Raw genomic sequence first — 13,727 nt, 5'->3', positions numbered from 1 at the left:
AGCCCTGTTTGTTATTAAATTTTGCAAAAGAAAATATTTCCCATGTTTCCATGATTCCTTCTCTGCCCTCCGTCTCTGTATCAGCAGTCAGCACTGCCCTTGTTATAATTCTCTCCTCCCATTCTTTTTACATGTATTTTATCAACTTAAAAAATCAGTTAACCAGGGGGGCCCGGCTGCGGATCTTATCTTTTTTTTACATGTTATATATCTTACTTGTATTTATTAAATTAATGATTTGATTTGATTTGACACATTTTCAAGAGAACTAAACGACGATTAATTCAGGTGATCCTGTAGGTCGGTTTCCTCTAGCTCTAGGTTTCCATGGCAATATTTAAATGTAGAAGACGATCCTTGAAAAAAGTTCTGCAATATTCTTGAATTTTGAAACTTGTGTTAAAAGGATTGTTTATCTGAAAAATACGCATGGCATAGTTACTAATTCTGTTTAATTAAATACACAATTAAGGAAACCGTGCCGCTCTAAGATGTGCCTAACTGACCCTAAAAAAAACCTGGTGCTTTTGCCAGTAAAAAAGGAAATTCGTGAATTTAACGAATTTCTCCTCAAAATTAGACTTTCAAAATAATGAGAGAGAGAGAGATGAGTGGATAACTTTTTTCATATAGAATTATTTTTAGGAAGACCTCTTAAAATTGATGCACAATTAACAATATTTATGAATATATCTATAATTTTAAAAAGCATATTGCATTACATTGAAAACAGAAGTCGATATTTGGTGGTTTATAATATTTGTTGAATCATTGAAAACTTATAAATTTAAAGAACATAAAAGGTATTTAAAGTGTTACGGTAGACTAGCTTTCGTCAGTTTGTGTTTAACCGTTGAACAGGATATACAGTATATAAACTGTGCTTATGTGCTGTGAAAAGAAAACAAGGAAGTACAGATTTGTACGCACGAATGGGGAAAAATAAATATAAAAGGAATTGAGTTTTTGCCACAAACTCAAATATTCAAACCCCTATATCGCTGAAACCTGATGTTGTAAACCTTTGATATTACAAGCTGAGAATATTTGATCGAACGGAATTCATAGTTTGAAATATCTAGGGTCTCCAACATTTGGTTCCAAAGATATAGTAATTAGTAATCAGAGTATGTGGCAAAGACTCAATTCCTTTGGCAATATTATCCTTTAACAAGAATTAGCTCAACAAACTTGAATCGATTAAAATTGATTTGTTAATTTTAAAGTTGAACCAACTCTGAACATTAACTAATAAGTGCTTGTGAATTAAAGTTTTTTATTAAATTAATTTTTATCTTATATGTTAAAGAGCTGCATATCAAAATGTTTAACTTCTACCATACAATTCTTTGAATTATTTTTAGAGCAAATGTTTATTTATAAAGCTCGTAATTAAGTAATTCTTGGTATCAACGGAGGTTATGAAATTATAATTACTCATAAATAATAAATAATAAAGCTACTTTACTTCAAGTTAAGAAATAAAGCCCTACCAAAAAATGATTAGAGCTTCAACTTCCGGTATTGCTTTCAGCTATCTACTCATTTTTCAGTCAGGTTATATTTTGAAATTAAATTTTAATCTTACATTCTTAAAAAGTTTTAAAATTGTTTAGACTGTTCAATTCAAAAAAGTAAAATATTGAAAAGTTGGTTTCTAGCAGACATAAATTTCACCTTATGTTTCATTTTTGAAAGTAATATTGCTGTTTGTAAAAGTTTCTGTTTTGTAAAAAAGTAGGAGTACAATTGTAATCTATGTCATAAAGCTCTTCGTTCATTTATATGTTTCCTATGGCTGCCCAAACGGCTGAATCAAATGGGGTGAATTTTAGTAATTTTAGTACTTGTTTTCACTTTTTAATTAAATTTGTTTCCTTTTCTAGGAAATGTGACCGGAAAGTGTTCAGTTTTATTTCAACAATTTTGTTCTAACCCTGTTCCGGTAAGCATTAAAGCATTAAAGAGGACAAAAAAAATATTATAAAAATATGGATATGATATAAATTGTAATATTGGCTGAAAATAAGAATTCACTCTTTGGGGAAAATAGATTTTCGTGCCCCGTGACTTTTTTTAGGTAGCAAAGATATAAGGATTACAATATTTAAGTTTATGCCATTTTTCAAAACAGGGGGGAGGACCACCCGCAACCATTTTTGCTCCGACCCACAAAGATTATCATAAGATGGATTTGCGGTATTATGCTTACTCGATCAAACTGGCTTCCGACCCGCACCCGGTTTGTCTTCCGGCTAAATGTTTATACTTATGCTTCTCATGAACTTATACAATGCACTAAGCAGCACCAACTATAAAAAAGTATAAAATGAAGAATTTTGATAATTTAGTGTCTATTAATATCAAAGTTATGGTTGGGTGTCCATGGAAATTTACAGTTAGCCATTTCTGAGAATTGAATTCTAAATTTATCGGGAAAACAAAGTTTAATGGCGCCAGTGCATGGTGGAGACTCTGAACATAAAAAAATAACAAATATTTGATAAAGAATTTGTATGATTTTTTTCTGAGTTGATACAATATTTTGGTATTCCAATGACTCCAAAAAAATCCGCGAACCTTTTTTTTCTCTCAAAATCAGTTCAGAAAGACAAAAATGTGTATATAAATTATTTCTACAGTGATAACCAGAAAACTGTGGAATATCAATTCGACATTATAGTAATTTTGAAGTGAATTTGATGTATTTATTTACAAGACAAAAAGCCTCACTAGTAAGTCATTAAATCACTCTTTAAGTGAAACTGGTCTGTTTCCAATGCACAATTGCTTTGGCTCATGTTCATAAGACTTTTTAAAGTCATAAGTTGAAATTCCAGAATTTTTCGGTTATCACCGTATCAAAATCTAAAATTTTATAAAGATTGAATAACAGAATCACAGAAAATTCGCAAAATTATAAAGAAGAACATTTGCAATTTTTAATTCTAGTCTTATTTTTTAGGAAAAGTTTTCAGAATTAAGTTCATGAAATTTATAATGTTTTATTTGATGACAGAATTAAGTTCATGAAATTTATAATGTTTTATTTGATGACAGAATTAAGTTCATGGAATTTATAATGTTTTATTTGATGACAGAATTAAGTTCATGAATTTTTTTAAAATCAAAGTCACTCATAACATACATTCTTTGTTTAGTGCTGAAGGCTGGGATATCAGACTATTTGACATTTTCATAAATCTGTGAATTTTAAGATTGCTTATTGTATGTTACGTAACAGCTTATATACATATATATAGGTGCAGATGTATAGTAGATCCTACATTGTTTCTGATCTAGATTTCCTCTCTGCACCTCCACCTCCATCAATCCTGTCATTCAGTGACTCATGGACACCGTTAATACGAGAGGTATTTTAAGAAAGTAATTCTGATATTTCTTGAAGTGACTGTAGACGTTATTTCAAGTGAACCTGTATATTTGTTGAGTGGCATGTCCGACTGAGAACAGCTAAATATAAACCTTAATCTGGGTAATAATTTCGTTGTGTTTCTTTCTTCAAACGTGTTCATTTAAGGTTACTTTTACAAAAAAATAATAATCGAAAATAATCAATTTTCAGCTAGAAATACATGGATAACCTGACCCTCCTTTTAGATAAAGTTGTATATAGTTCAAATTCAAGGACTATACATATATCATAATGTATCCCTCTGTATATAGTTCAAATTCAAGGACTATACATATATCATAATGTATTCCTCTGTATAAAGTTCAAATTCAAGGACTATACAAATATCATAATGTATCCCTCTGTATATAGTTCAAATTCCTCACAGAGAGAACTGGTTTAAATATGTACGTACTATGTATAGTATACGTATAATTACGTCTACAGTGGCTTTACCAAGATCACTTCACTAGTTCAAATTTAAATATCACTCCAAGGTTTAAAGGTTGTGCAAAACAAAATTTCATTCAAAACATTCAGGCGCGCAACTAGACATTAAGCTAGGGGGGGGGGACGGGGGAGCAAAGGGGAATTATTTTTTTGACCCCCCTAAACATTTCTAGGGGGGGAAGCATGTATTATACTCAACCATGAAAAAACTACCTTACCAATTCAGGATATTTTGAGGGAACATTTTTGGGGGCAATCATTCAATTTGGGGCAAAGTGTGGAAAAAATCTTAAACTATACTCCTGGGGAAAATATTTTTGGGGAGAATTTTTTTGTTTGGGGAAATCTCAAATCTTTGTTTTAGGTCAAATTTTATTTTTGGGTGGCTTTTTTCATTTTAGTGAATTTTGTGTATAGGAAATCTTAAATCTTTATTTTTGGGTCGAATATTTTTATTTAAGGGCATTTTTAAAATATATGTAGAAGATGCCTTAACTTCTCTTTATCAGCCTAAATGCACTGTTTTAATTTGTCTCTACCTATCCAGGTATATAGGATCAGTAAATAATAAGATTCTGTGTTGAACTGTCTATATTTAGGCAAAGACTTTGCTAATTAAAGATTGCGCATAAGAAAATCGACGCAAATTTTTTCGGGTACCAAAAGATATGTCGTCTTCTCCAGAAAAGTATATATTTACCCTGTTGACATTTCATAATGTCGCCTTTTTTAATGCATTAAATAGTTATTCAAAAAAAACAAGGGGAATCCACCTAAGTTTTTTTTAGATATGGCAGTAAATTCTGAAGTTGGTTGTATTTCTAAAACATTTGGGGGATAAAAAAATTAAACTTAGCTATGCAAATTAAAAATATTTGGTGGCATTCAAAAAACAATGGTTATACAGGTTGAATAAAGGGGCAAATTTAAGTCTGGTGGGGCAATTTTAGTTTGAATGAGTGAGTGCAATTTAAAAAATCTAAATTTGGAGGCATTTTTTTAAAAAATGGGGGAAAATAAAAAGAATCTCAGCTTACATTGAATAATTTTATAGTTGAATTTGAGTTTGCTTAAATTGTAGTTGAATTTGAGTGTGTTTAATAAAAAATTACCCTGTGTGAATTTTTTTCTTCAGATTTTCGAGAAAATTAGCTTTTTTTTTAACTATATGGATTCCTGTTAGGGACTTCTTGGCCCCCCCCCCCTACAGGGGGGAAATATTTCTTAAGGGGTTCATGCCCCCCTTAATCAGGATAGGGGGCCTTGCCCCACATACCCCCCGCTAGTTGGGCACCTGGAAACATTACAGAGTGCTTCTGAAAGGGGCAGTGGTTTCAAAACGTTTTATAAATGAACAATTGATTCTTGTAAACCTCCCCGTAGCCCCCCCCCCCCATTCACAGGAGCTTTGTTAGTACGTAAAACTTTATGATTTTTTGCATTGGATGAAGCAAACTTTTTCTTATGTATTGTAAGGTTTTATTTTGGTTCTGTAATTCCTGGAGACGAGACAAATATTATTCAAGGCTTAACTGTTTATTTAGATAATTCACCGTAAATAAGAAAGAAAATAGACAAATCTAACATAGCTCAATATTACATACAATACATTTATGTAATATACATGTCAAATACTTCATTAAATTATAACATATTCTTATATTTAGGAGCTTAGTCGATATCCTAGGCAGATTATTGTCCAAGCCCCAGGAGGCGCACATGCGAAAGGTTTATAAATGTTAAACTTTAACAATAATCTGATCAATGAAAGTTTGAAAAAAAGACATCTTTTTGAAAAGTAGTCCTAGAGAACTACAAGTACAGGGTGTCCCAATAAACATGTGAATTGAGAGACGACTTGAATATTGTCTTTGATTTCTGATGATTGATAAATGACATAAAGTACATCAAAAAAGATTCAACGTCTAATGAGCTTTCCAAAATGGTGTCTGCCTTCTTTGTAACTTTATAATTTACGGAGATATTAAACATTTAAGAAGTTTTGCATATTTTTAAATTTTAATCAACTGATACCTAGACAAATTTCTTGATATATCCGTCAATTTTGTAGGTGAAAAATGCTTTACCACATTTTGGAAATCCCGAGAGTAGTAGTTTTCTGTGTAGGGGTTTTTACGAAATAATTCCACTTGGAACAAAGACGATATAGAAGTAGTCAATTAATTCCCATGTTTGAACTATAAGATCCTAAATACTCTAAATAGTAGATTTTTGTTTTGACCTTAAATTTGGTCTATCTTATGTACCAACAAAAATCAAGTAAGCTACGCTTACGTCAATACATTAAACTCAGAAAAGCAAAAATTCTCAAGCACCTAGTCTTCACACAATTACATTATCTTGTTTACAATATGTCAAAACGGGCACTTCCTGGTGAATCGCCCTATATTCTATTTTCTATTTTTTTTTTTCTCTTGTATTATTTTTTTTTTTTTTGTCTTTTTGTTGTGTAATCGATCTCTTTTTGGTTTTCTTGGTAGCAATGCCTCCGATAAGCCCATGAAAAGGTCTTTTAATGAAAATGTATCGATCTATTTTGGCTAAGTATAATGCTCTGTAGCAATGCCTCCGGGAAATATATGATAAAATGTTTTATTAAAAATGTCTCTTTTGTACAATCAATTTCCTTTTCGTTAAATCATATGATTTTCATCTTTCCTCAAACACATAGAAAATTCTCTGGCAGATTCTGATTTTTTTTCTCTTATTTAAACTGCTGAAATTGTCCCTAAGTCGCTTATTGCTGAATTTTCTTTAGATTAAAGTTACGCTAAAAATGTGTCGTATTTTTTTATCCACTATTTACGTTTTTTATTTTATATAAATGATGCCCTATGCAAAACAATTGTGATTAATTTCTGTAAACAACTTGTTATATAACTGCATAGACCTAATAAAGATTGAAATAATAATAATAATTTAATTCCCATTTTTATTGGGACACCCTGTATAATTCAATTTTAATATTCATTTAAAAAATGAAATTTGCGTGATAAAGCTTTTTAATCATTATAAATAAGGATAATTGGATCGGGCAGATCCAATAATTAGAATTAAAATAACGAGGCCATCGTAGTCATGTTATAAGGAATACTCGACACTAACTCTAATAATCTATAAATATTTGCAATCTGATGTCGAACTTTTTTCGTGATTTCAAACTATGAATTCGGTTGCTCAAAAACTCTAAGTTTAAGTTATAAAAGGTTTACACAATTAGGTCGTAAAGATAGAGGAATTAGAACATTAGAGTTTGTGGTGATTATCGCTGCTGACTCAATTTAATAACTGTTCTTGCAGGTTCAAGAGACAAACATGTTAAATCTCGTAGAAACAGGCAAAGAACAGCAAGGAAACAAACTATACCAGAAAGGTAAAAAATACAGAAAATTGAGTTTTTTTTGAGTTTTAATTCATTCAATTTTTAATTAATTGGTTTGATAAATCTTTACGAGAATACACCAAGAAAAAAGTTTTTTAAATTATTGGCTTAAATTAGCATTTTTTCTCTATCAAGACAGAGGTAGTTAAAGTAGGTATGACTAACTCTTCTGTGTACAAGAAGCGCTATAGATGAGCAGCTTCTCACAAATTGTTTATGCTAACCTCAGATTAAATTTTTAAAACAATGAAATGAAAATCATGAAGAAAAATATCTTTATCTCAGAATTGATTTAAAGGGACTGTAGGGTGTAGACGTAGTATATCAAGTGAACCACCAATAAAATAGGGGCCTGTCCGATTAACAATGGCAATTGTGTAAGCAAAAATTATGAAGTTATTCTCGTTTTCCCATATAAAACTTTCTATTTATAATTGTTGATTCTCTTTTTAAATTGATTTGCGGATTTTATGCTGCTCATACAAAGAACCTTATAATTTACAAAATTCAACGCTTTCAAGATGTTACTCAGATAGAGATTTAAAGGACACTGTTGTGAATCGGGTATGTCACTTTTTAAATGAACGACCACTTAAAATCAAGACTGCAGTCCCTTTAATGAATTGTGTTTAGTCACCGTGTTTCTCCAATCACGAGGAAGCCTGTTTATCTGTTAACCAACAATCCTAAGGTTAGTCAGACAGACATGAGCGCTTAAAAGATCTCTCTTCTTAATCCGTTCATAGGCGTTTCGGGGGGTGGGTGGGGGGGCAGCAGTCCATTCCAGGTTTATGTCCTTAAAATGACTAATATATCCACAAAAACTCCAAGAAGATAAAGATTTTTGGAAATTTTCAATTGTTCCCAGCCATAACCTGAGACGGTTTAAGATTTCTTGGATTTGCGCTCAAGTCTCGAAATCGGATGTCTTCAAGACTCTTATTTTATATTTATAGAATGTGTCTTCGTTAGCCCGAAAAGATGCTGTTTAAGATGGCGCTCAGAATTAGTGGAGTCAAATTACTAATGGGAAACTCACTGCAGGGGTACATTGCAGTTCGTCCATATTTCTCTCTGTCTGTTTTTGCTGGTGCAGTTGTTTTCAAACTGTTCCCCCCCCCCCCCCTCCTGATAGCTGTACATTAGTCTATACTGCATACCTAAATAAAAAAGTACGTACATAATTTTATTCAATTTTGCTGTAAGTCTAGTAAAGCTTACCTTTGCAACTCACAATGTATTCCAAAGGATCATGTACCAGTTGAAAATATCTTCTGGGTAGAGACTTCCCAACAAAAAAAAATTCATGAAGAACACAAGATTGTTTGGTGTATTTAATACGAGTGACCCGTAAATATCCCGTGATAATTCAAGTGATGTCGAGGTGAATGTCATTTGATCATGGGTCTAGGACCGAATTTTTACATGGTGAAAACTTAAGTTTATTTCATGAAATGAACACGGGATTTTTACATGAGAAAATTATTTTTCTCCCATCTACTTAAATTACATTTTCTAAAAACCCTGGGAATGGGGGGAAGATATATAATTGATTTCTGATATGTATAGATATACTATGAAAAATACTGTGTATTCCAAGGTGACCAGCTTAGTCCCATCACATTTCTGATGGTTTTCAATCCAATCATTGAATTTCTACAGAGTAAGAATGATGGTTGATTTAATCTGAATGGAGAGAAATTTTTTACTCTGCCTTATGCTGACGATTTTTGCCTGATAACAACAGATCTGAGAAAACATCAAAAAATTTAAAATGAAATAAAATCCAAGATTGAAAGTATGGGAATGAGATTAAAACCAGCAAAATGTAGATCATTTTCCATCAGATCAGGTGTACCTAGCAGAATAAACTTACTATTGGTGAAACTGAAATTCCAAATATATTTCAAGAAGAGCAGAAATTCCATGGAAAACTTCTATTTCCTACTGGTAAACTTAGTGATGCGTTCGATTACATCAAGAGTGAATTTGAAACAAAACTCATTAATATATTCGAGAATTTTGAATTTCAAGATTTAAAAGATTTATATCGACTGGTCTAATAATATCTACCCAAAGGAGCTGAGTTCTTGTCACTAACTCAAATATTTTCATCCCTATACCTTTGCAACCTGGTTATGGTATTAACCTTTGATTCTTTCAAATTTAAACTGTTTGATCTTTTAGATTTCATAGATTGAAACATTTGTATCGGTCCGACGTTTGTACCAGCCAGACGTTTGTAAGTCTGATGTTTGTGCTGTTTAACCTTTGTATCATCCGACGTTTGTACTGCTACCGTTTCATCTTCTCCATAGAATAAAACATTCTTACGGACTTATATAAAAAGATATATTTTTCGGTTGCGATAAATTCATTTGGATAGTTGGACGTCCTATTTTCACATCCTTCCAGATAATATTGATCATCCATTAATGCAAATCAGTATTATAGACAACAAAAATGTTGTTTTTGGTCGTGCAGGCAAAAATATTGTATTTGCTGTGATAAATATCAAAGAACAAAAAACTTGTACACATTTGAAATATTTTTTATTCCTTGTCTCTACAAAAATAAAAATGTAAATTTAATGTTGTAAACAATAGAAAACATTTTAAAATGTGAAATTTTATACTTTTTCATTTTTCCAGTAAAACTAGTTCTGTCAGCTGGGGAGCTCAAGCTTTCAGTTTTTGTCTTCAACACAACAAATGATAAATAAATAGTTTCTTCGCCAAAATTGAATATATTTTGGAAACATAACAAGAGGCAAAAACTCTTGTGTGAAATAGTGTAATCCACAACAATTGATCTTGATAACCAATTTGACAACTTTTACATGAAGAATAAATAATTGATCTCTTGTTTTTTTTTTATCCGCATCGCATGCAAGGCAAGATCACCACGGGAGGAATTGATTTAATACGTAGGACTGCACAAAATTCAGACAGCTGCTTGATACGAATTCATAACAAAAAAGTTTTGATCTCAGAATTTCTTTATTTCAAGATTCCTGCAAGTCAGTATTCAGAATATAGGAAACTGCCTTTGCTGGCGAGTCATCAGGTAACATTCAAGAATTGTGGATAATTAATTTGAAATCAATGTCTACAGTGATACCCATAAAATGTTGAAATATGAAGATGACATTGAAGCAATCCATTTGTATTTGATGTTGATAATAATCATTGGACTATTTAAAATTATAGCGACAGTCTTCCAGTTGTCTTCCTTTTCCACATTTTTTGGGTTTCATTACATGTTTCTGTCATAGCATACAAAAACTAATACAAACACTTTTAACTTTTTGTCGTAATTCAGGTGAGACCTACAACTCGGAAACCTGTCTACATTGGTTCCAGGTTAAAATATTCAAACTAGAAAAGAAAACTGTTTTTGTATTAAATCAAATATTAAATCATTAAATCATTAAATCTATTGCAGGCAAAGAGATCAACGACAGATTCATCTTCCTCTAGATATTCTAACCAATAGTATTCCTAGTAATCCTACAGGTACAATATATTATACTTACACTATTTAAAATAATAGTATTTATTGGGTCAAACCTTGGGAAGAAGGATTAAACTGTGGGAGGAAGGGTTCAAACCTTGGTGGGAAGGGTTTAAACCTTTGGAGGAAGGATGTAAAGAAGGATACAAACATCAGGAGGAAGAGTTTAAACCCTGGGAGGAAGGATTTAAACCTTAGGAGGAAGGATTAAAAACTTGGGAGGAAAGATGTAAACATTTGGAGGAAGGGTTCAAACCTTGGGAGGAAGGGTTCAAACCTTGGGATGAAGGATGTAAACATTGGGAGGAAGGATTTGAACATTAGGAGGAAAGACTATACCTACGGAGAAAGGTTTTAAATCTTAAAAGAAAGTAAAACCTCGGGAACAAGGATAAGTGGGAATCTTTTTTCATTGCTTCTCCTTTATAGTTTTTTTTTCATATCGATCTGAAAGCCAAAATTATATTTAAATGATTAAGTTGTATCCGCACTAACCTGATATATCAATTAGTCTGTTTTGTTGGACTGTAAAACCACTCTGTTTATTAGAGTTAAATCCTTTCCGTTCAACTGCTATGGGGGCACTGGGTTTGTTTACATTCCTCCCAGAGTGTACAGTACACAATATGCGTATATCTGATTTGGGCATTCCTGGTTATAGTTCCTTGGGACAATCTCTCATCCGTAATAATCAGTTTTTTAAAACAACCTCTTATTCATAACAACCAGATTAATGGGACAAACTTTCATTCATAACAATCAGACTTATTGGGACAAACTTTTATTCATAACGATCATATTTATTTGGACAACCTTTCATCACTTTTTACTAAACGCTTTTTTTATTTTCGGCCAGTGTACTGCATATCACTGGCCGATTCATAACAATCAAATCTACTGTGAGTAGGACACTCTTTCATTCATAATAATCGGATTAATATATATATTTATATGCGAACATCAGAACTTTAATTTCTTTTCCACCAAGTAGATCATCTTTATTTCTAAATTAATGTTTTATTCGTCTCGGCATTTTGTTTGTTTTAAGCTGTTGAAAGCTTTTTAAATTTCTGGTCAACAAATTTTGCAGAATAAATGGAATTTTGACAGAAATATGTAAACGCATTTAATTCTAATTGGGAACAAAGTGCAGTTGCAAACCTTTGTATATAGTATATGAGGATTTAAAAAACTGCTTTCAGATTTTAATTTACCTTGAGTTAAAGTTAATTTCTTTTGGTTTTATACATTTGTGTCCAAGTACACTTGCTCAGAGAAACTAGTATTTTTAAAGGGATATTTACCTACTTCAAGAAACACATAAAGCTCTAAAGTTTTTGAATTATTGATCGCAACTAACTCTATCAAAGAAGTATTGAAAACATACTGGAATGGACTATCTATAGTATAAACCAAAGTTTTTTAGAGTGAACATTTGTCAACTAGCCAGTGAGTTGTTGATATTATAGCAATAAGAAACTTCTTTAAGTGTTAGATGGTTATAGTTAATTAGTTAATTAGTTTAAATGATAAAAATAGGGTATTATGTCTCCCTTTAGCTGGCATGAGTCAACGGTAAATACTTTGCTTTTGAGTAATAAGATTTGTTCTCTACAAGCATTGGATACATTAGTATGTTTACAAACCATGTATTTACTACTTACAGTATATGCAGGAGGTCACAGAAATACGCTCTTTTATATGCTTTAGTTTAATTTTCACATTTTTAGAATTTTCAAAATCTTTTAAATATTTCTGATCGATGGAGACTAACATCTAATACCTTACTAACGAAAAATAAAAATTAGGTTTTGCGTACACCAAGCTAAGAGTTGCGGTTATAGTGTTTACCCGCTCGATTATTTTACATGGATGGTATGGAGGCTCAGTTACATTTGCCATAAATACATTTGTCATAATTACACTTGCCATAGTACGTTTGCCACAAGTAACACTTGCCATGAGTTTTACTTGCCATAATGGTTACACTTACCAAAATTACAATTAATTATAGTTATAGTTAATTATAGTTAGTAATAAACATCCATGCATTTTTTATTGAACAACTACAATTAACTTTTGCGACTACAATTAACAAATCTAAGTGAGAAACAGCTCATGAGTAGTAATGTTAAATTATGGCAAAAGTAATTATAACAAGTGTAAAATATGACAAGTGTTACTTATGGCAAAAGTATTTATGGCAAGTGTAATTTTGGCAAATATATGTATGGCATAAGTATTATGGCAAATGTAACTGAGCCGTCACCAAGCGGCTCGGTGACCCCTAAATGGATTAGACGCTACAGGAGAGTTAAAACATGGTTTTAAAGGAATTGAATTCTTGCCTCAAACTCTATATCTTTGTAACCCAATGCTATAGACGTTAGATATGTCAAACTATGAATTCTGTTACATCAAATAATATAATTTTTAGATTTCAAAGGTTTACTAGGTTGCAAAGATATAAGGATGAGAAATTATTTGAGTTTGTGGCAAAGACTCAATTAATTTATATTTCCTTTACTAATATTCAAATATCTACATAAATTAACTTTGGTGTTGCAGACCTTTTATTGCTGTTCATCGATCGGAAGTGTTGCGTAAATTTTGAAAATGTAAAAAATGTTAATATTTTATGTAACTTCTAGTCCCTAAAAAGCGTTTTTAACACCAATGTGTATATTCATAACTCTAGCTTGCGCAATACAGAATATTGTTAACCATTAATTTTAAGACCTCTCCGAAATGTCGTCTTCAACTTGAATCTCCTCTCGGAGACAGCCAAACCAAATTTTCAGCCCGCAATTCCCTTTGTACTCCTCCCACGGAGCTTAAAATATTTTCGTTGTTGTGAAATCATTAAAGTTAAGCAAAATATTTTCATGAGAAGCATTAGTGAATTTCGTTAAATATTCAACTGTAATTTTTCAGAAGTTAAAAAAA

At 31.6% G+C, this 13,727-nt stretch overlaps 1 protein-coding gene across 1 annotated transcript; it reads left to right on the top strand.

The window, feature by feature from the left end:
- Positions 1-1,467: 1,467 nt before the first annotated feature.
- On the top strand, positions 1,468-10,783 carry LOC111696310 (uncharacterized; the record flags this gene model as incomplete). Its single annotated transcript, XM_023465880.1, is given in 9 exon segments — positions 1,468-1,557; positions 1,887-1,945; positions 3,264-3,374; positions 5,533-5,593; positions 7,187-7,259; positions 7,902-7,959; positions 10,278-10,334; positions 10,590-10,630; positions 10,713-10,783. Coding segments are annotated over 9 exon segments (589 nt in total), but the record flags the coding sequence as incomplete, so codon positions are not given.
- Between the last annotated feature and the right edge of the window lie 2,944 nt (positions 10,784-13,727).

The sequence above is a fragment of the Eurytemora carolleeae genome, unplaced genomic scaffold, assembly GCF_000591075.1.
Source record: "Eurytemora carolleeae unplaced genomic scaffold, Eaff_2.0 scaffold254, whole genome shotgun sequence".
NCBI lineage: Eukaryota > Metazoa > Arthropoda > Copepoda > Calanoida > Temoridae > Eurytemora > Eurytemora carolleeae.
Note: the sequence above shows the minus strand (reverse complement) of the source record. Positions and strands in the feature narration are given on the sequence as shown.